Source organism: Macrobrachium nipponense, chromosome 8, assembly GCF_015104395.2.
Source record: "Macrobrachium nipponense isolate FS-2020 chromosome 8, ASM1510439v2, whole genome shotgun sequence".
Lineage (NCBI taxonomy): Eukaryota > Metazoa > Arthropoda > Malacostraca > Decapoda > Palaemonidae > Macrobrachium > Macrobrachium nipponense.
The window spans coordinates 5,713,326-5,738,325 of NC_087203.1; the positions used below are offsets into that span (position 1 = coordinate 5,713,326).

Genomic DNA, 25,000 nt, shown 5'->3' on the forward strand with positions numbered 1-25,000 from the left:
GAGAACGCCCTTAAAAATAATCTGATGCCTAATTGTTTAAAAGGTAAGAGAAATAATCTGCATACAAATATGCTTCAGGGAAATAACCTTATAATGAAAGCCTTGGAGAAAAAGTCGCCTACTTTTAAAATGAAAAGGCAATGGATAAGTCAAAAGGGACGATTAAAAGGAAGCAGCTTTGAAATAAGATTTGAAAGAGAGTAAATGGTACCTAGTTCTTGGAATAGTTTCCTAAAGGGAAGAGAATGAATTTGTAGTAGTTTAGCTGATACAGAAAACTCTTCCAAGAGTATCCCAGCAATCAAGGCAGTCCCGAGCCCAGAATAGAAACAAAGGGGGAGGGGGGGGGGGGAGGGGGGGGGGGGGGGGTGGGGAGGAGGGGGGGGGGGGGGGGGGGGTGAAGGTGTTGAACGTGGTGTTAACAGCCTTACCTTGAAAGAAACGGTTTTTGAAACGAAATTGCAGCACCCTTAAAGCAGCCCCACACAACAGGCAATGGGACATAATGAAGCCCAAAGGCCAACAGAAAACGCTTCCAAAGTTCAGTGGATGCACTTTCACTGATGGAATGTTGGTAACAACTGAACAGTGGCATTAAGAGAAAGGGAAGCAATTTGTACTCAATGAAAGACCCGAGGAAAAGGAAAACGAACCTACAATTATTTTTTGCGGGTGAGCTTATTCAAAGCTTGTCGGAATTAAAAGAAAAAAAAAAAAAACACCGAAACTTGGAAAAGATCTGAGAAGTTGGGTATGGGTGGCAATAGGTCAAACAAGGCAGAACAGTGCCAAAGAGAGTAAGCAGAAGCCCAACGAGGATACTATAGTCTGTTGGGAGGATAGGAATACTACCAGGGCGCGAAGAGAGCCAGGACCGAAAGGGGAAAATAGGAAAGTCAATAGCGGCACGTCATGAGAGAAAATGATCAGAATAATGTGTTTGCAGGAAAACAGAAGTTTAGACGGTAATGCTAGGACCCACTACTCATTAGAGAACATTTTCTGTACTCAACATAATACTTATGAAATTTGTCTGTCAATAGAGATACGCATGAATGACTAACCTAGCATGAATGTTTTCAAAAATATGAAAGCAAGCAGAGAAGAGAAGACAGGCGACCTGCAAGATGAATAGAATACGGGAATACGTCCTACGGCTACAGAGGAACCAAACAGACCAGCTCACATATTCAGACATCTCATGACGTCAGGCATCTCAATGAGGCATTCTTTCAGTGATTCCAGTAACAAGATTGCTTCCCCGCCCCACCCGCCACACCCCCATAGCTGAGGTCGACGTCAGCCAAGTGAGCCAGCCGCCTACTACCCTGTCACGCTTGAGGATGACGGCAGTGGAGTTCGGGATTCATGTGCTTAACTAGTATGTCAAAGTTGACTGATGCACAGATCAGTGGCCCAGACATGGAAGACCTGAATGCACAACATGGCAAAGGAGAAAATAAATAGCAAGCGAAGGTAAATCAATAGCAGGGGAACCCAATAAGATCTAGGGATAAGGAAGTAGGTATATAAAGTTATGGGATATGAAGAATGATCAATAAATTCAAGTGAGTGTCTTCGAAGAAATTTTTAATGCTTAGAATTTTCGGAGAAAGATATGTGATGTTGAGATGAAGGTAACAGGATGCTGAGATAACGTCAAATAAGGAAAAAGAGGCGCGACCGAAGTGACAAGATAAATAAGATATAAAGTCATTCATATCTGTAGGATCAAGAAAAAGAGTTCTGCAGGAAGATCCAAGAGGGAAGGTCGAGGGATATATGCACGGCCAAGAATGCTGAGGAATGTCTTCAAAAATAAGAAGATCGGTAACTTCATCTATCCTCAACTGGTATAACCGAAAAATAGATATTTGTAAAATTTGTCACCAGACAAATAAACATTGACGGAGGGCAATAAAACGTACCACAGAAACAGCAACATCAATATGAGTACAGAAAGTGCTACTACTATAACTATTACTGTCGAAAATCAAACATATTTGTCTTTATTAAATGGCAAATTATATCCCATTAATTCTGTAATATAGTTAAAATAATAATTAAATTATTATTTATAATGCTAAAGAAATCCCCAGAAATCAACTCTTCATTAAAAAGCAAATTGTGGTACTAAAATCCACCACTACGGCATTATATACGAGCAGTAAAAAGTTCTTTTTAGACGAGAAGTAGGTTCCACTTAAATAGGAAGGGTTCTTAATTATCCGTTACTCTTTTTGCCATTTACATATTTGTATATTAGGTTTCATCTTACACAGGTATTCTTTAAGGGCCAGCGAATACGCATCACTGTGAAGTTGGGTGTTACTGTCTTCCTGCATTCGGTGTATTTAAAAGTTTAGACGCGACTGGAAGCATCACTTTAGTAATATTTTCTTAAGACTGTATCTTATTTTCTTAAGACTGTATCTTTTTTATGTATGTTATCATTCACAAAACCATTTTTTATAACGATGAACGCCTGATTTTAATATTTGGATTTCTTACATATCATAAACATTCTCATTTATATGACCATGCTCCCTTTACACCTACTCTATCTGACACACCAAATTCACCATAAGAATTCACTTACTTTTAAGCCACAAAGTACGTATGAGGAATCTAAAGGATTTTTAGATGGTAGTCAATGTGAATATAGCAAGCAGTTAAGTACCAGCGATGCTCTTTTAGACTTGGCATGCCCTTTGCAAGAAAACCTTGATAAGGGTTTTGAGTGAAGAGTTGGTGAATATTTTTGGGATTAGTTCAAGATTTCCTGACAGATAGGAAGCAGCGAGATGCTATTGATGGGTTCTTTAGTGAACCAAGACCTATTTTGCCTGGCGTTCCACAGTGTGTTGTTCTTGGTCCATTATTATTTTTAGTACACAAAAGTGGTATGGTTGTTGGCATGGAAAACAAGATTGTTCCGATGCCGATGATGCAACGCTTTTGGGTGTAGTAGTCTCCACTTATGGGAAATGAAGCTGCCCTCAGTCTCAATCGGGACATGGACCTGATCAGTGAATGGTTTAGTGGGTAGGGGCCGGTGGGGTGTAGTGTGTATGTATGAGGCTGAACTTAAGTATACCAAAAACACTGATTAGCAGATCTCACCATTGAGAAACATCTAATGAAAGTGTCAACAAATGTCGCACGAAGGTTAGTTATTGCTCGTAAGGCCTCATATATTCATAACAGTGATAAACTCACTGCAACCTGTTTTAGGTCATTTATCCTTCCTTAACCAGAATACTGTTCTCCGGTATGGATATCTGCTTCCGCCAGACTTTCATCTCTTCTAGATAGAGTAGTTCGTGGAGGTAGATTTCCGTTTCCTAAAGTTAACACTTTTCAAAGTTGAATTTCAACAGAGATTTCTGACATTCACAATTGATTTCTGATCCACTTTCCCTGCCGAGAGCAACCGGATTCGCTGAACACCAGCACCAATAGGCAGTCAATGTCTCGCTGTCGAAATTCTCAGTTCCAGAGGTCCTTTATTCCTCTCACCGCTGGACTGTGGAACAGCCTCCTGGAGGATGTCGCGCCACTGGATTCAGAATGCTAAGCTAAGATGCAATGCATTATTACCCTAATGCAATTCACCTTGGATTTTAATATTCTACTAAAATTTCTATTGATTTATTAATTTGCTAATTTATCTGTTTTTCTAATAACTGATCTCCTCTTTCTGTATTTCCCATTACCTTCTGTTACTTTTTTCGAATGAACACTATATTATTAGGAAGCTTGAATTTCCACCATTGGTCATTGTGGGTTTGTTCCATATGAACATGGTTAATTTTCTGAATAATATTTATAATAATCTACATTATATAAAAATGAATGGATGTATATATGTATATGTGTGTATGTGCCAGCATAACTCTAAAATGCATCGAGCAATTTCAACCAAACTTGGTATACATATGACTTTCTCTCTGGAAAGCAGCACTATGGGTGTAAGTCATCACTAGCACCAGAGGGTACCAAAGGGGGAGGAGGGGGCGGGGGGAGAAGGGCTTCCATGAAATGGGCTGGTTCTATCCGTAGACTTAGTAACTAAATAAACTTTACGAATGTGTCATACCTAATTTCGGTATACACATGACTTACTATCTGGAAAAGAACACCGTCGGGGTAAGACATCAATGCGTTACAAAGCGGGGTGGCGTTGGGAAGGAAAAGAATACCGTCGGGGTAAGACATCAATGGTACCAAAGGGGGCTGGGGTTGGGAAGGGGTGAAAGAGAGAGAGAGTGAGAGGGAGAGGAAATAAGAGAGAATAGAGGGAGGCGTTGAGAGAGAGAGAGAGAGGAAGAGAACATTTATCGGTTGTCATTTAGAGTTATCCCGGGCAGCGCTGTGTTGGTCAGCTAGTGGCGGTATATAACAACTATTGTTATTTTTTAAAATAACAGCAAGTCCTACTAAACAATGAACAAGGTTTCCATTCCCACTTTATTCTATTTCTTACCCACATTCTCATCCCCCCACAACCCATTTCTCTCTCGACAACTACTAATGTCCCCTTCAACCGCTGAATGGGCTTCGTGGTTACAGTTCTCCGGTTTCTCGTTTTACCTGCAACGCTGAGGACAGCAGGAGTGCTCGTGATGGGTGTCTGGGAAGCCCGGTGCCTGATCCGACACCTGAAGGAGGAATGAGCGTCCCTCTCAGTCACGTCTTGGATGTAGAGCGTCCGGTCGGAGCCATACACGTACCTGCAGGAGATGGAGAATGATTCGCATGATTAGGTATAAAGCCAAAATGAGAAGAGGGTTCAAACTAGAATCGGATTTAACAAATTCGTATGCACAGTCGAATGCTTGCAATGAAATACTGTTAAGACAAGAATCCTGCACACAAAAGCATCAGCTCAACTTTTTAATACAACACTGTCGATTAGAAAGCTATCAAATGCCATGAGGGCACATATGCAATTATGCTGGTCCAAACCCAGATGGAGGAGGGTTAACATTACTGCTGAAAAGAAGGACTTCACTGATTTCATAACATCAATAAATGCAACTGACAATAAATCGTAACAGACTGTTGCAAAAAGAAAAAAAAAATTGACTTTTGTTCTCTACGAATCGATGATACAATAATTTTCAATTTTCCGTTCTAAGAAATTGGCACACTATCGTGCCCCTCTCTATTCTCTTTGAAAAAAAGAAAAAAAAAATGCGATCAACGAAAACTCGAAGTTTCACATCATAAAGAGATTCGAGTCAGAATAGGTTACTGGGGACAATTCTCGCAACAAGACAAATAGTTCAACGAGGCCGCGGGATTGCGAAGGAGGGCTCCAGGCTCCTTTCTCCCGCCTTCGACTCCCAGGTGAGATCCAGTTCTCTCACTCACAGGGGTAGAATGGGTGAGCGGCAAGCTGGAATCGAACGCAAGAATGGCGAATATTGCCTCCTCAGCCTTCTGCCTCGGATCAACGCCTCCCTCCACAAAAGAATAACTGCACAACAAAAGAGACGAATAAGTTTCTTTGTAACAACAACGGCACTAAGAGTGTTAGCACAGTAACTCTTGAGTCAAATGACAAAAATAAATAAATAAATAAATAGATAGATAAATAAATAAATAAAAATGTCAAACAACCCAACAGAAACAAATGCAAGCGAATAAATGACAACATAAGTAAAGAAAAGAAAGAAAGCGCGACAACCGAAATAGCTCTAAAAATATTTCGTATCATAACCGAATTACGGAACATACACAGAGCGCATTTATGTTTCTGGCATGAAATCAGATTGCATATCATTGAAAAGCCAACATCACATTAATATTATGCGCATGTAACTTTCGGCCATAAATTTTACAGACTAGTCTCCAGTCATATATAGATCTACAGATAAAATTACGCAGTAAAGTACATTACACGGATTCCAATATGAATTCAGCCCAGCCTTCACATTATGAGAGAGAGAGAGAGAGAGAGAGAGAGAGAGAGAGAGAGAGAGAGAGAGAGAGAGGAAAAATCCCGTGCAGTGATAATTCCAGCTTTACCTTGAAATAAAAAATAGACGCAGCGCAAAGAAATGTATTCCTTATGTAATTAGAACAGAAAGGCCAGAATCACATATTCCGAACACATTATTGCAATCAATTCTTCATTGAGAGGCCCAGTGCTGTTTTCCCCCAAAAAATCTAATTAAAAAACTTTGGTGCACTGAGCATATTCATTATAAACAATACATTCAAATAGGTGACCGCTGGGCTAAAATCAAACGGAATTTAAATTGGACGCTCTGTTATGACTGCATCCACGTCCCATCACAAAAGAGAGAGAGAGAGAGAGAGAGAGAGAGAGAGAGAGAGAGAGAGAAGCAATTAGATTAAATTACCTCCGGTCTTGGTGCCACATATAAAAATATGCAAGCTCTTTATAGGAATGTAGAACCTGCTTTAGTACGGTTTTATTTTAGCGTTAGGATCTAATTACTACATTTTGGAAGCGTGCTGTCGTTCAGCCATTGGTCTCGGTTTCAGACATTATCGCCAGACAACGCCACAACTGCTCTGCCAAAGAACAGAAGCTCTTTGAATCTTGCGAGAGAGATAAGGAAAGTATAATGAATGAGGTTATTAAAACGAAAAAGCAGAGTACAACTCTTAATAGTACTAATATTTGTAAAAATATTCCCTTATCGCTAAACTGACAAGAACGATAAGAATGCTTACTCGTAATGAGTCATTCATCTCAAGAGAAGAAAAACATTGTTTTAAAATCTCTAAAAATTTCTTACATTATATATATATATATTATAATATTATATATTAATATATATTAATATATACATATATATATAATATATATATATATATATATATATATATATATATATATATATATATATGTATATCAACAGCAAATAATTTGGAACTTCTCGACAAGCATAGTACACCTGGACTGGCATAGCAACGTAAACGACGGCACTGGGCGAAACTATGGAATTTATCCGTGACGGAATGAACGAAAGGAAAATCCCACAACTTATAGTATGACACCGACTGTATTATACGAACATGCATGTATTACGAACAAGACTACGTGCCACACGGTGTAGGGGTCGTTTAGGGCAAAGACTGAGTAATTGATAATTGAAAGTTTTCGAACTCGGCACCGATGCTCGTTTGTTCGACTGACTGGCCGTGGAAACAGATCACGTGTGCCGGAAGCGAAATCAGCAGAGATTCTAGAACCCGATTATCCGGTTGCAAGTCCGGATTCAGGGGAGCGCCTATCGGACGTCGTACAGACAGACGTTTGTACGAATGGGAGGGGCTACTGAAGTAAAGATTGTGAGCTTTTATCAAAATGTGAATGATTAAGGCGAGAACTACCGAGTGCGAGAGATGCAATTGTTACGGGCTTGCGGTTACCGTTGAAGAGGTCAGCTGACTTACATTTTATTGACCCGGCGTGTAGTTTTATTGCCTCACTTGTTTATGTGGATTTTTTCTGTTATTTCCATTTTGGTGGTGAATGAATCTTGTTCCCATGTTATAGGAATTGCCCGCATTTTCTATATTGCATAACATAGTGTTTGTTTGTTTGTTTGTTTGACAGATGGGTGGTGGTTAAAAATCTGAATCATGGGACACAGTGAAAAGACTTTCTAGACATCTCACATAACAGACTATTACACTTCGGTTTGAGATGGTATAATCAGTAATGGTGATGGGAACGTGACTGTGGGTTCACTGTCATTTGTTTTTGTTTGAAGTTAGGGTTTGATAACCAGTTTTTTTCCTTTTTTCCATTTAACGAGTATTATGTTGGGTTTGCCGAATAAACCCTATTTCTGTAGTTAGGGTTTCATAGAGAGAGAGAGAGAGAGAGAGAGAGAGAGAGAGAGAGAGAGAGAGAGAGAATTTTTTCTCGACAGCTGAACTACGAGATGCCAACTGCGATTTCATATATACGTATGTGTGTGTGTATAATACATTCAGTATATATATATATATATATATATATATATATATATATATATATATATATATATATATATATATATATATGCATAGTTTCACTCAGAGCCGTTGTCTACTATGCATTTCAGGGACCGCGATTCATCGTTTTTCTCAAATATCTTTCAAACTAATTATTCGATGGAAATGGTATTTTGACATAGTATACAAGACACCGCCCCCTAATTTTTGGTAATATATTACATTGTCAAATGTGTTAGATAAGGCGTTTACTCTTGACTTACATGGTGTTGCCAAGCATCGCCAACCTACGCTTTCGAATGTCCTTTATCCCCATCCCGTCCCTCCCTCCCTCCTTCCTTCCCTCCCTACCCCCCCACCCTCCCTCCCAACCTACTTCCTGGTCTCCCTCCGTCCTTGGCCCCTCAACTTTCCTGCCTTTTTGTATCATATTAATTAAGCAAATGGGTGTTATAAATATGTTGGTTTTTGTAGGTTCTGTGTTCATTTAATTATTGTTATTGTACTTTCTTAAATCATATAAATATGAGTAGACTAAAAGAGCGTATGACCGTCACCTGCTCACCAAGGCTATGAGAGACAAGGTCTGCTCACTTCCCCCAAATCCCCAAGTAGGCGGAGCTTTGTCTACTTATTGAGTCAGCAGGTGATTTGCCGCAAACGAAAAAAAAAAAGAGAAAATGGGTATAATTTAGGAGAAACTACTATCACTATCATAATATCATTGTGTGTGTGTGTGTGTAAGTTCCTCTATTCATATCACTTACAATTTTGTTTCTACTAATCTAACGCCAGTAATAGGGAAGTAATTCTTGTACCATACTGAGTTCAGTGAATGAGTTGAGTTTCATGCATCTTGAGTTATATTACTTATCATTAATGTAAAGTGATGCACTATATTCGTATACATAGCTATTTTACTTGTAGTTTTTACAATTGGGACAGTCGTTGATGAAGACTGCCTAAGTGTTACTTATTACCTATTTTCAGGCATTAATTCACATACAGGTTTTTAGTTATAAAGAAGGTATCCAGTTTTTGCCGCATTCATAATCAGTGAAGAAATTAATTTTCCTGTCTTTCACAGGTTTGTATCGCTATTTTGCAGCATCTGCAAACTGTCATAATTGAGGAGTCGCTCGTTTTTTATTCCTTGATGGCAACTGACCGAAAATGCTGGGATATATGTTTATCAAAGGAACTCTATATCATCACTAATATAATCTGAGTATACTTGTTGCATATGAATTTGAATAATTTTGAATGAGTACATAAAAATGAAAATGAATATGTAGTTTAATGTAAACACTTTCCCAAGGGATATTTTGTTTCATTTGAAGAATGTGTATATATGTATATAATATATATATATATATATATATATATATATATATATATATATATATATATATATATATATATATATATATATATATATAATATATATATATATATATATAAAATATATATATATATATATATATATATATATATATATATATATATATATATATATATATATATACACATATATATACATATATATATACATATATATATTATATATATATATATATATATATATATATGATATATATATATATATATTCCAAGTGCTAAATATAGACAAAGTAATAGATAATACGCTAGAGAGATCATTGATTGATTAATTGATTGACCAATATGCGTGTGCTTTTTGCTTGATTTTTGCGTGACGCGTTATGAAGATTCACTTACCTATTGAGATTGATCCTTAAACTATGGTTATCTTTCTCCATATTATATAAGGTTAGGAGTCGTACTGCAAATGCATCTCTGCAACGACGCGGACAAAGTACCGAGGCGGCCATGACAGCAATGAAAAATCCGTCTCCATCAATGACGCAGAGAAAACTTTAGCGCGAGACTGTAACCGGCAAACTACCCCTTAGCATTACGGTATTACCTGACGCGCCAGGGATACCTTAAACAGGTACCATTGGGATAAATGTGCTATTATTCTGGTCATTTCATCAAACCTCGGTATCCTTCTCATTATGAACTCTCCAATTATCTGCTGGCATTGGAAAATATCAGGGAAAACGGTATCCTATTCCATATTGTAAATTACAGAGGTATTTGGGGGGAGGAGTGAGAAACACAACGATGAAGAACGAGTGAAAGAAAGGGAGGGAGGGAATGAGGGAGAGGGAAGGGATGGGTGGTAGTGGACGTTCGAATCTGTAAATGACTCCTGCTGACAGATGTTTGATAGGGGACGTTCGAATCCGTAAATGACTCCTGCTGACTCATACGATGTATGCGTCAGCAGGAGTCATTTACAGATTCGAACGTCCCCTATCAACCACCCCTTCCCTCTCCCTCATTCCATCTCACCCTTTCTTTCACTCGTTCTTCATCGTTGTGTTTAAAAGTCAAGAGTAAACGCCAGTACTAAGTTAACACCAATTGACAACGCACTACATTACCAAAATTTAGCGGGAGATGTCTTGTACACTTTGTCAAAGTACCATTTCGATCAAATAATTAGTTTGAAAGATGTTTGAGAAAAACGATAACTCGCTGTCCCAGAAATGCATAGTAGGTGGTTGCTAAACGGGTCAAGGTGTATGGTTGTCGAGACGTTTCGAATGATTAAATGATAATATTCTCGTATTTTAATTCCGATGCGTTATTTCGTAAACTGTATCATGTTTAAAATCTATTCGTTTAACAGGTAGTTATTTTAACTTTGATATATTGAATCATGTTTGTGGTGAGAGCGCGGGAATGTATGACGGGTGTTGATACTTGTACAAATACCAGCCTGCAGCTGACGGGAAAGCAACCAAGAGCCCGTGCTGGCACACGATCTCTTTAATCAAAACTGGCTGATGTGACAGTGGGTCTCGAGTCACCAGTCATCTTGTGCGAACATATATTTTGATTTCTTCAGTGTTTTCACTGCGATGTAAACATTTGACTGTTCTTGCTTTGGGAGCGACTTAGATCTGTGAGAAGTCATTGTACTTGCCCTCTGTCATATGCTGCCTGCTGCATCAGTACCCCAAGTGAAACATTCATTACATAAATACATATTATATATATATATATATATATATATATATATATATATATATATATTTATATATATACATATATATATATATTATATATAGATATATATATATATTATATAATATATATAAATATATATATATATATATATGGATGTATGTAAATGTATGTTTCACTTGGGGGGTACTGAGGCAGCAGGCAGCATATGACAGAGGGCAAGTACAATGACTTCTCACAAAGCAAGAACGCTCAAATGTTTACTTCGCATTGAAAAGCGCTATCTTCCTTCTAAAAGTACATACACTGAAGAAATCGAAACATATGTCCCAGACAAGATGACTGGTGACTCGAGACTCGCGATCACATCAGTCAGTTTTGATGAAAGTGACCGTGGTTGTGCCAGCACAGGCTCTTGCTTGCTTTCCCGTCAGCTGCAGGCTGGTATTTGTACAAGTATCAACACCCGTCGTACATTCCCGCGCTCACACCACAAACATGATTCAATATATCAAAGTTGAAATAACTAAACCGTTTAAACGAATATATTTTAAACATGATACAGTTTACGAAATAACGCATCGAAATTAAAATACGAGAAATACACACACACACACATATATATATATATATATATATATATATATATATATATATATATATATATATATATATATATATATATATATATATATATATATATATATGTGTGTGTGTGTGTGTGTGTGTGTGTGTGTGTGATGTGTGTGTAACACCTTCTACAAAGGCATTAACCAATGCTACTTTAAAACAATAATAAACCATTGTGAGACATTCACTTTAAAATAAAGAGGTTATGGATTCCATCAAGCTCTCTTTTAGTAACTTGCAACATTTGGGTCTTGTCCAAAGGTACTTTTTCCTCTGCATCCATTTTCAAAGACATTTGGTCTCCCTTTGTCTCTTGGACCTTTTTTGATTTGTCCTTTGTCTTCTGTGCAACTCGAAGCTTCCCCTTTGCCTTCTTAGCGACACGTTAATGATTCGCTTGAGATGTGCATCATTGATCCTTTAAAGACAAGACACAAATATGAACATAAAAGCTTTGCTGGTAAAGAACGGACTGGAATTAGCGATGGACATTTTAACATCCTTCAGCAAGTAGGGGACAGCTTTTGCTAATGAATGTTATGATTCGAAGTAGAAATGTTATACTCAAAGAACGTCGCCGATTTCTGTCTTCGTCTGTCTGTCGCTCTTCATTCCACTTTTCCCTTTTATGCAACGCATATACTAGTATGGGGGGCGTCAATACTACTGGCAAAGGCTATATGAATGCACATATACCAGTGAAAAAAAAACCGTCACCTTCCGGTGGAGATTAATGCACAAGAGGGTTGTAGGCAATCAGGAAGTCTTGGGTTATCCCATGAATCAAAATCCCATGACCAAAAAGATTCCTCTGTACCCATATCTTCTTTGGAATTCTCAACCCGCTTCGAGTTTTCTTCTTCATTAGAACCTTCAGTGTCCTAAGAGGCCGAAGGGGCTGTCGCTTCCCTCATGGGAAGTCCCTTGATCAAGTTCTTTGCCTTTCTTTTCTTGCTTTCTTTCGGTCACTTCTAGATCTGGCCAGTTGTGAGAAACTCTCAGTGGACGCTCTCAAGTATAACCATAAAATAAACCGAAATGAATTCGTTACGATAATAAAAAAATAAGCCAACTAAATAAACAGTGACTTCCACTCATTGCTTTGTTATAATGAAGAAAAAGTGCGGCGAATAGACTCCTAATTTGCCTGTGCCATCGGCCAACCCAGAGTCAACCTCTTTCACCACTGATGCAAAACACATACACACGCATATATAGTATATATATATATATATATATATATATATATATATATATATAATATATATATATATATATCTATATAATGATAATATATATATATATAATGTATGTATATATATATATATGTATATATATATATATATATATATATATATATATATATATATATATATATAATGACAGCGGGCAGGCAGCTACACATTCCAACAGGGGTTCCAGCAAGACAACAGCTTACATGATCAGTTTATTAAAGAGACGTTTCGTGCCCCAAAACATTGGCACATCATCAGTCTGGAATAAAAATTTATTCTTTTCAAAAAACAGTAAAATAAAGTAAAAGGTACAATCCAAAAATATGAATTTATTGAAACGAACTGATGAGTAGTCTTTTAATACTTATAAGCTTCTTTCAATAATTCATATTTTTGGATTGTACCTTTTACTTTATTTTACTGTTTTTTAAAAAGAATAAATTTTTATTCCAGATGAATGGATGTGCCAATGTTGTCTTCCTGGAACCCCTGTTGTAATATATATATATATATATATATATATATATATATATATATATATATATATATATATATATATATATATATATATATATATATATATATATGACAACAGGCAACGTTCCAAGGGAGGCAACTTGCACTCGACTTCCTGTAATATTACAGCCATTTCGATAGTATGGGCACACAGGCATATAAAACAAAATATTCGGTGCCCTGCGTTTCAATCTCCTCGTTGCGAAGCGACACTTAGACTCTTCCCTTCATAACTTTCTCTTCCCCGGAATGCAGCTGCCCAGCAAATCTTCCTACGATCCTTTCCAAATCTCCTGTGACAATTGCTATCCTTCGTTTCGCTTCATAGATTGGGAATGTCCTAACTGTAACCTAGCGCAACTGCAGCTAAACTACAAAAGTTTTCAAAACTTCCATCTGAAATCTGTGTTGGTTTTCCTGCGAGGAATCACTGCTGTCTTATCAATATCAAGTTTGGAAACCTCTTTTATTGGCAACTCGTTAGTACGCTTGAAGATTTACAAACCACTGCTGTAGCTATCAATTCTTTACTGCTTTAATATATTAAACAATAAACTGGGAGATACTGAAGAATCATAGGTGTATATATATATATAATTATAGATTATAATATACATGTATATTTGATACATATTATATATATATGTACATATATATTACATATGTATTATCATATTATATTCTAATATAGTACATATATAATATATATATATAGTATATATATATATATAGAATATATATATATTATATAATAACAACTTATATCTATATATTTATATATAATCTATATATATCTATATATATTATATAATATATATATATATATATCTGATATATATAATATATATATATAATATAATAGTAATTACAAATTTTTAAATTTAAAACTTTCGTATTGCCACAGATCTGAATTTAAAATCAGCAAAATCGTTTAGTAGACTATTTTCATTTTAGATTTATATGTTGAATTTTTGAATGCAAATGGAAATATCAAATGTTTTCCAAATTATTACGGGAAATTACACTAAAAACAAACAGTGCAAGCAAATGAAAGCTCGCTGGAATTATCATTACTAGCCATAGGCCTTTAACCGACCATGGAAAATAATTCTAAACTCTGCAGCCTGATCGTAACCAATTTTTTCTCTGTGGTAACAGGTTTACCATTATATGGATTAGAGCGCAATAGACTGTTTACTGCACTATGTGTTCGGAAAATGAAACGTTTCCTGTTGGATCGCCCTGCAATTTCATTACGAAAAATAGCACTTACCACTTTTATATATATACTCTTTTATAATATATATATATATATATATTATATATATATATATACTCATATATACATATATATATATATATATATATATATATATATATATATATATATATATATATATATATATATACATCAATGAGGAGGAGGACATAAAGACTTGCTAAAGAGAGTTAATTTATTCCCGACTTTTCTTAATGTCTTCATTAAATTGTCAAGGGCTGTAGAAACTAAATAACATAAATCATAAGAAGGCTGTAAATTTAAAATTACAAAAACTAAAGTTGCACAATGATTTCAAATTTATATTAAAAGAAACAATTAAAATGTACAACTTAAAAACAATGCATAAAATCCTATAAAAAAATACAAAATGTAAGCAGAGCTGGACCAACCTATTTAGAAGCAATGTTATGACTGAAGAGAAAACGAAAGACTAAGTGAGGTACTTACATTGTGCCAGCAGAGGTTTTGCTGTTTAATTAACAAGGGGACGAGCTGTTTCATCATTAACGTTTCTAAAATTGTCAATTCATGGCTACTGGAAGCTCGCCCTAAAACCGAAAAATCCTTATTTTCAGTAGAAGTTTTGCATATTTTTGAATGGGCTTGTCATTTCATATCAAGATCTAACCCCAGCCCCAACAATGACAGACCAGGGTGCTACCAATTGATCCACAAAGGTCATGATAGAAGTTAGAACCTGCATAAGTGTCTTCAGACCCATCACTGGGATTCGTTCCGATGTTTCTGTGAAACATGTGCTCATGGGTTCTTTAGTTCCCTCATATGAACGCTGAAGAGGTAATTCGAATGAAATGCTACTTATTGAATTACTGATGGGTAGGAAAGTTGGGTAAGATTTACTGGCATGTTAGGCGGCCGCCTGCCCAAGAAAAACACCAGGTACAGATGTACTTAGGTTTCAACATCTCTTATGACATTTGTGGGTTAACTGGTAGCGCTCTGGCCTGCCATTTGAGAGAATTGGGTTAGATCTCGATGAGGGCCAGGAATTTAATTGAAACAAATGCTAATCAATACAGTGGCATATCTGGTTCCCCTCTTTGTATACTCTGCAGTGTATGGGTAGAAATATGGATATTAATATTTTTCTATTTATTTTATAAATAAGATATATATATAAGATATACTATATATATATGTATATATATATATATATATATATATATATATATGTATATATATATATATATATTATATATATATATATTATATATCTATATATATATATATATATATATATATTCCAACGTAGCACGAAGGAGGAAAACACATGCTTGAGAATAATCTTTAAATTCAGGGTAGAAAGGTGAGTGATCTTGGCGACTTGGAACAAGCTATTTTGTAGGTTATTTCCACGTACATTCTCTTTTGATTCAGTGTGAACTTGAGAATGTGGAAATAACTACGAAAGTACTTGTTCCAAGTCCCCAGTACCACTCACCTCTCTACCGTGAATTTAAGGATATATATATATATATATATATATATATATATATATATATAATGTAGAATGAACTGGTTACTTTTTGACCAGATACATATGCAACTGTAATAGCCACAATGCCCTCTAAACCTTTTGAATTCTTTGCTCTTTTTTTTTGGATAAGCTTGTCACTACAAAGTCTGAAGATCTAAGTTCGAAGAAATTGTTGAAGAAATTGTGATGTCCGATACTGGGAAAAACGAACCAGGTCCCATAATCACAAAGAGGTCACGTTGTCGTCCTGACCACGAGACCTCTTTGTGATTATGGGACCTGGGTTCATTTCCCGGTACTGGACATCACCATTTCTTCAAAAGTTTCTTTGAACTTGGATCTTCAGGCTTTGTAGTGACAAGCGTATCCAAAAAAAGATCAAAGAATTCAAGAAGTTTAGAGGGCATTGTGGCTATTACAGTTGTGTGTATATAATATATATATATATATATATATATATATATATATATATATATATATATATATATATATATATATGGATGTGTGTGTGTGTGTGTATGTTCCATTATGAATCTGAAATGCACTGAGCAATTTCAACCAGAATTGGTATACATATGACTTACCATCTGAAAAAGAATAATCAGGGGGTAAGACATCACTAAAAGTGGGAGGTTGTGTGGGAAGGGGGTGAAATGTAAAATAACCGAAAACAAGATACTAGTGTCTAATCCATCATTTTTGAGGTCGCTGAGATGAATAGTGACACTCCTTATACCCTTTAAGGTCAAGGGGGTTGGGGTGAGAAAATGTGGAAATATTGTGACATAAAAATAAGCGGAAACGGCAGATATTATATCTAATCCATAATTTTCGAGATTGCTGAGATGAATAGTGACATTTCTGATGCCCTTTAAGTCTATTTTCAGCCTCGATAGGCAGGGGAGGTGACATGTAAAACTGTTAAAAAACGACAGATATTAGTGTTTAATAGAGATGTATCAGATATCTGCAACCGTGGATTAACCGCATTTTCATAAATCCACATCCGCATTGACGATTTCTTAACGTCCACAACCACATTACCATTGCAAGCAACATCTGCATCCGCATCCGCAGCTTAAGAATGCTGATATGCGGATATCACCCCATGCTCAGTGCTCAGTAGTTCACACTCATCATACATTGTAGCTAAATGTAAATCTTTTTTAATTTTTGTTTTTTGCATAGTTTGGCTTTTTCATTTTATTATAGCGAATACATGATACACAATTAAACATTTCAACAAGTACATACTTTACAAGTAGCTCTGTTATAGCATATTAGTTTTATAGCATATTTGTTTTAAAGCATAATTATTTTAGTAATTTCCTGTCATTTACAGCAGATGTAGTCATAAAAGCAAGGTATTGCGTTTTTTAGGAAATACACACTCTCAATCTTTCTCTCTTTAATGCGAAGAATGGCTTTGAGTTTTGTTACCCTTATCATGCAATGAACATAAAATAACCTTGTGCCAAGACAACTAAAACGTTTGTGTGTCGTTGTTACTGTTTGTACATTCTTATGAAAGCAAACACTCACATACATGAGTATCACTTATGTTTCTCCTTTCAATAAGTATATCAAATATTATGTGGTAACACCTAATTTTGAATTATGTGGCTGAAAATCGTCTTTAACAATTAAATGTATCTAAATTATTGAGATTTACAAAGTATATGCATCCACATCCGCATCTGCGAGGGTATGGTCATCAAATATCCGCATCTGCATCCGCAAATTGAAAAGACCTGATATCCGCATCCACATCCACATCGGCAAATTAGAAAAAAAAATTGATATCCGCATCCGCCAATCATCCAATTTTCCGACATTTGATACATTTATAGTGTCTTATGCATAGATTTTGTGGTCGCTGAGATGAACGGTGACAGTCCCGATGCCCTTAATTAAGTCCAAGTTCAGTCCCGAGAGGAAGATGAGTGGGGAGGGGGTGGCATGTAGAAATAACCAGAAATGACAGATATTACTAATATTCTCAAATTACCGTCTGATGAAAGGTTTTTAGAAAATCCTAGAGTTTTAAAGCTTTTCAACATAAATGTTATTTTCAGTAATATTAATGTTAAGAGTTTAGTAGTAAAAAATTCTCCTAAAGATGTTTCTGGCTGCATATATGAAATTCCTTGTAAAAAGTTAGATAAAATATGGTACGGACAAACTGGGAAATCACTTTCACAACGAATTAAACAAAGTGGTCAAATATCGAATGCATTATTCGTACATATGAGAGATTTAGATCATCCTATTAACTGGAGTCAGGCAAGATCCTTTATACCGTTAGCGACACAGTTAAAAGGAATATCATTGAATCTTGTTTCATGAAATCAAATAATGGAAGTGTTCTAAATTTAAGTCTTTGTTTGTTTAAACTCGATGCTTTCATAATGAAAAAAGTTGTACATAAGTATACGCAACAAAATTAATATATTCAGTTGTATAAATGTTTTTGGACACTGTATGGCTAAACTTCTGTTTCTCTTTTAGTTAATTCTTTTTTAGTTTGTGACCGCGTGATCTCCGATTATCATGGATTATCTTTTTGGTTTTTACCCTTTTGACAATTATCCATGTGGTGTTTTTGGTCTTTTTCTTTACCTTGTAACTTTCTTTTCAACTGTATCTCATTTGTGTCTCGACAATGTCTCTTAAACGGCTTGGTTAGAAATTCTCCCTATTATTTTTCTTGTGGTATTCGCTTATATCATGAAGTCATGTGCACCTACTGTGATTTTTTAAGTACACGCACACAAACTCATATATATATATATATATATATATATATATATATATATATATATATATATATATATATATATATATATACACACACACACACACACACACATATATGTATATATATATATATATATATATATATATACAAAGTATATACTTTAAATATATTTTTATTCCATCTCCTCTTGGGTTACCCGCCGATCTTCCTTCATCCTAAATTACGTACTTTAAACTGGTAATTATGTAGTTGACATGCTACATCTCCTAACCTTTCCAAATCAAACTCATGTCATGCTTGTCTTCTTATTGTAGCATTAGAAGGTGCCTCAGTAGATCAAGTGAGTGACTAGCATAAGACAGTTTCCACATTAGACTGAAAATAAAACCGACTATCTTTTCTGGTGGAAGCTATAATGGGCAACAAGAAGGTCCAGAACGTAAACAGCGAGTGAAAGATTGGAATCCATACACTCATTTCTCGTCATTTTTTACTAAACCGAATATATGAGATCCACGTGGAGTTTAAGAATTCATCTGGAGGACTGAAGCTTCAGCGAGGAAAACAAATTATGCTACCAGAGTTTTTGAGAAAGACATTCTTTGTCACAAACAAATCAGGGTACCTAACGGGAGCTCAAACGCTCTCGCTTCAGTGATTTCTCAACCGAAGCCACTGACACTGAGTCCGTGCTTCGACCAGAGGCGGCATTTAATTTTTCCCGGGAGGGTGGGGGGTGCGCCAAAGGTTTAGTTACGGGGTGGGGTAAAGGTTTAGTTGGGGAGGGGGGTGGCCGGCTAACTAGCGAAGCGAACCTAACCAATTTGGGGTGGCTGCTGTAAGAGCCCCTGAGAACATTTTTAAAAATAACGACAAAATAGGAGTAATTTGAAGCCACTTGTAAAGGAAATTTGAAGAATTTGTATTCTTCAAAAAATGCTGTACACCAAATTTTGTGATAATAAATGAAGATGAAAAGGTAGTGGAAATTTCTAAACAAGTCAAGTTATAAACTATAGTATTGATGCTAGAATATCTGCAATTTAGGATGTTGCATTAAATATAGCTTAGCACCTACACAAAGGTCATTCGGGAAAACAAGAAAAGTTGATGTGAACAGGAAGATCTTATGAGAAAATGTGTAGAGATAAAATGGTACATAATTTTAACAAGGTGCATCTAAGGAAATTTCAATATAAATATATGCTTCATGCATTTCAAATATTATCTACTGAACGTTAGTGGATACCTCCTTGATCTTAATTTTGCAAAATTATTAACCAGTACGTCACAGTTAAGATTTGTAACAAGCTCCTTTTCTGAGGCCATGAGAAGCAAGTCATTCAAGCGCTCATTTTTCACAGTAGTTCGTAGATGCGTTTTCACTAAACTAATCACTGAAAAGAGTCGTTCATTGCTGGCAGTTGTTACTGGAAGGGCGATGAGAATTTTAACCATTTTAAGAGTTTCTGAGTAGGGACATTCTAATGGTTTGACGTTACCATACAATTCAAATAAATTCTTAGACTTTTCATTCATTTTTATTTAGAAAGTGACTCTTTGCTACAGAAATTTGGGAGTTTAGAAGGTTTTCATCTATGTGTATATCCTTATAAAACTGTACTATGGTAGACAGTTTCTTATCATTTAAAAAGTCTTTAGAATTACAGTCAAGTACATTCATCGCTGCTACCAGTGGGATATTATGAGTGAATCTATTATCTATCTCAGAGAGAAATCTGTCTTCTGTGTCAAAATAGATTCTTTTGAATACCTCAGGAGCAAGACTTTTTATTGTCCTCACTCACTCTTACAGCTGAATCAGTTAAAAAGTCATTTAACTTGGATGAAATCTTTTAGATCATCCTGGGTCTGCCCACTTGAATGGTCTTTCAAGTTTGTATCATTCTCATTTGCAGCAGAAAAAAATCTTAGCCTTGTCAAAGATATTAAGAAACCTTTATCTGCTCTCAAGACCTGTAGTTCTTTAATAGTTAACCGTATGAGAGAGCAAGCTTCAGACAGTAATAAGCATTTGCTTGTAACTGGTCTGACAAACTGTTGGTACCTTTCAAGACTTGTTCTGCAACATGAAGATTCACTACAAACTTGAAAGTCAGCAACTGTTTGTAGAGTCCACTTACTTCAGCTTCAGCTTCTGAATCAGAGCTCTCTTCAACTTTGTGAAGCATCGCTAACAAACTTCCATAACGAAGCTTAACCTTTGCAACTGACCGGTAATAAAGACCATCTTGTTATAGCAGGTCTTTCTCATATCAAACCTTGCAGGTCTTCTGCTTTTTGTGCCTCTGTGAAAAGTTGGTACCTTGTATTAATGTCAGTTATAAATGTGTACAGTGTGTTAATAACTGAAAAGAATGAAGAGAGGTCACTGATATTCTCTACACAGTCACCCAGTACTAAGTTAAACCTGTGGGCATGGCAATGTAGTACGTACACTTCTTGGGGAATTTTATCTCGTAGTCGTGCCTGAACGCCACTAAAGCATCCTCTCATGACACTTACCCCATCATAGCACTGTGCCACACAGTTTGACCAAATTAAACCAGATTGTTCTATCGTGTTTCCGTACATATTGTGTTTGATATGAGTTCCAGTAACTGATATTAAGTCATTATGATACTGAGGGCTACTGTAATGGCCATATCGTCTATCTAGCCTTTTCTTTAGAGAAGGATTAGATTCTGCAATTAGCTCCAGAGTTTCTATAAAATTTCCTGAATTTAATCCATCATCCACCACCCTCCTTATGACAACGAAAAGGCAATCCTTGTTTTCCCAGTAAAGCAGCAACTTTCAAAAGAATTCCTTGCTTGCTGGTGTTTGCTTAAACAGTGTTAATATCTCTCCATTTCTTTGATCCAATAGCTGTAAATGGTCTCCTGCCTAGTCCCTCACCTTTTCGAACAGAATTTCAAGCAAAATGCCTGCAAGGAAAGCAGTAACAAGCATCTTGCACAATTGAGTCCTCTAACCAAGGAAACTTACCTAAATCGATGCTTTGAAATTTTCGGCTGTTTGGATTACTCGGGTAGTTTGGCAGCTTTGGTTGACTGGGTTGATCATATGAAAATATTGACCACTATCAATTAAACACTGTGACTGACAGGTCATTAATTAACTTATGAATAAAGTGATTAGATGTCTCAGCTCTCAAAGAAAACTGCCTTGTCCTAATAGTTTTAACGGGTAACTATTATATGCTATGTATTATTTATATTGTTCCGAACATGCTAAAAATAACTAATTTAAATTAATACCTCTCTACGCTTCAACCTCATTTATATTTTGTCGCCACTTTGTCTCGTGAACAGTGACCTTATAATAATTATATATAGAATATATATATATATATATATATATATATATATATATATATTATATATATAGTATATGATACGGGATAATTTCCCGTATTTTCATATTGGTAAGCGTTAAGCCAAAAGCGGTAGGTAACACTTTCTCCTCCCTCTCTCTCTCTCTCTCTCTCTCTCTCTCTCTCTCTCTCGACATACAACAGCCCCCGCCTCTCTCTCAGACACTGACAACAGCACCTCCCTCTCTCCTTCTCCTCTCTCCCTCTCTCCGCCCTCTCGACTCGCAACTGCTCCTCTCTCTCTCTCTCTCTATCTCTCTCTCTCTCTCTCTCTCGATACCTCCCCTCCATTTCATTAGGTCATCAAATTAGAGTCGGAACTACAAAAATAGACATTTATTCAAAGCAAAGTATTAATTGAGTAACTCAGATTCTTTCAGGATAATTAAATGGAATGATAACTCAAAATTCAAGTAACTCAGATAACGCCCCCCCCCCGTAACCAACAGTCTATAAAGTAATTAGTCATCACCATTCCTCCAAATATGGTTCCTCCTACCAGAACACAGTCCCCTTCACTAGATCACAGTTCCGCCTGTTAAAAGACAGGAGGAGCACACTAATGAGCATACACAATTGTAAAGACAAAGTCAAAAGATTAAATGAAATAGAACATCTTTACAAAATATTAAAAATACAGTCAAGCCACACCTTTGGCTAAAACACAGTAATTCTTACCCATCTCAGCCAGAATCTCACTACACAGAATAAATATAATTTATAATGTTCGTAGAGTTATCCCGGCATCTGCCTTTTCTCCTCGTAACCGTCTCCATCGTTCTGGCTAATTACCTGCCATTATGAACAAAAGAGGCTCACACGTACAGACAAACTCACGCCCTTCATTCACGCCTCATAACTGCTACAAACTGGCTTCAAAGCCATCTCTCTCGAATGCCCATACCTACAGGACGAATGTTGACCTGCTTAGTAAGGATCTTAATGTCACACCATCCAACAAGACACAACATCTCTCTTAAACTGTCGCTCGGACTCTCTGTCTCCATGGGATGTTCAATGATGAATCCCCAATTTCTAAGGAATGTCAAGGCACGTGACATACAATAATGTCTCATACATGTCATTATCAGTCTTCATATTACACACACCCACACACACACACACACACACACACACACACACACACACCACACACACACATATATATATATATATATATATATATATATATATATATATATATATATATATATATATATATATATACATAGATTTTACCTATCGCTGATTTGGAGACCCCCTAGAAAGCTTGGGGCCGGTGGGAGGGGCAAGTGCACCTCACTGCGCCCCCCATCCCCCCAAATGACGACCCTGGCTTCGACAAAGATGATAATTTGTTCTACCGTGGCATGCATTGCAAAGTCCAACAGCACATGATAAAACACATTTGAACACGAAGGCCAAATGTCTGGAATACGAACAGCATACAGACAGCAGACACAATGCACTGCAAAAACTAGCAACAAGGACACTGCATCATTCCACCAAAAAGTCCTACCTCTGCTAAGCAATTTCCAAAAGTTATTATCAGTGAATAAGACAATTTCTTCCTTTATCAACACAATACACTGAACGGTCTCCACAAGAATAACATCTGGCGATTGGCAATCGAACAGAATATGAAGTTAATTAAAGCAAATCATTTCGTTTTTCATCACTTTAGGTCAATATCACCGGCAATTTGGTCACGCGATTGAAGTCAATGGATCACGGGGGAACCCCCGGCTCAGTCAATCAGGCTGCGATTCGATTCCGGTTGACTTTGGTTCCAGTTTCTGATTAGTTCAAATCGCCTCCTGTTTTTCCTTTGGCGCTTTTGCCTTCAAAGGTTATGGCGGCCCTCGGTCCTTTTCCCGTGGAGGTAGGAAATCGCCTAGAATTTGGCACTGAAGAAAGTGCGGAGACTAAGAAAGAGAGAGAGAGAGAGAGAGAGAGAGAGAGAGAGAGAGAGAGAGAGAGAGAGAGAGAAACTCGTTCCCCGCCCGCAAGTTGCTATTCCACTATCATCTTTCCAATAAACAAACTCACCAGCGAATTCCCCTCAAGCAGAGCTTTCCCGTTTCCCCTCTGATCGCTCTCGGACTGGTAAGTCTACTTATCTATCCAGCGATAATTGTTACGATATTGAAAAGTAAGGAAAATAAGATTTCAGAAAATGAATACTATTGCTCCCGTGGTTTCCGGAGAACCTGCTGCTGAAGGGAATAATTTGAGGGGACGCCTTGATCGAAAGTGCATCGGAATCGTTGGCTTGCATGTTGCTGTGAACTCACACACACATACACAAATATATATATATATATATATATATATATATATATATATATATATATATATATATATATATATATACTATATATATATATATATATATATATGAGTATTCACTTTGGATCCTCTTTTCTTTTCTTTTCTTCAAATTTTGAGGGAATAATTTCGAACTTACAACATAAGTTCAAATTGTGAAGAGGAAAAGCGAGAAGTAGAGTAACGATCTTTCATGTTAGGACCAAGTCAAGAATTTCCCTTCCTTGTTGTGATCGGCTTAATTAAGGGGACCTTGAGAGCATTTTGACTCAGTAGATTTCCTCTTTTGTAATCCTGCACCAAACGAGGATGGAAAACATCT

General features: G+C 36.3%; 1 protein-coding gene across 1 annotated transcript in view; it reads right to left on the bottom strand.

Annotated features, from left to right (window-relative positions):
* Nucleotides 1-25,000, bottom strand: part of LOC135222604 (cell adhesion molecule Dscam1-like) — a 677,404-nt gene that overhangs the window by 181,280 nt on the left and 471,124 nt on the right. Inside the window, 1 exon segment of the mRNA XM_064260698.1 lies at nt 4,594-4,733. Coding sequence (XP_064116768.1) covers nt 4,594-4,733 — 140 coding nt within the window.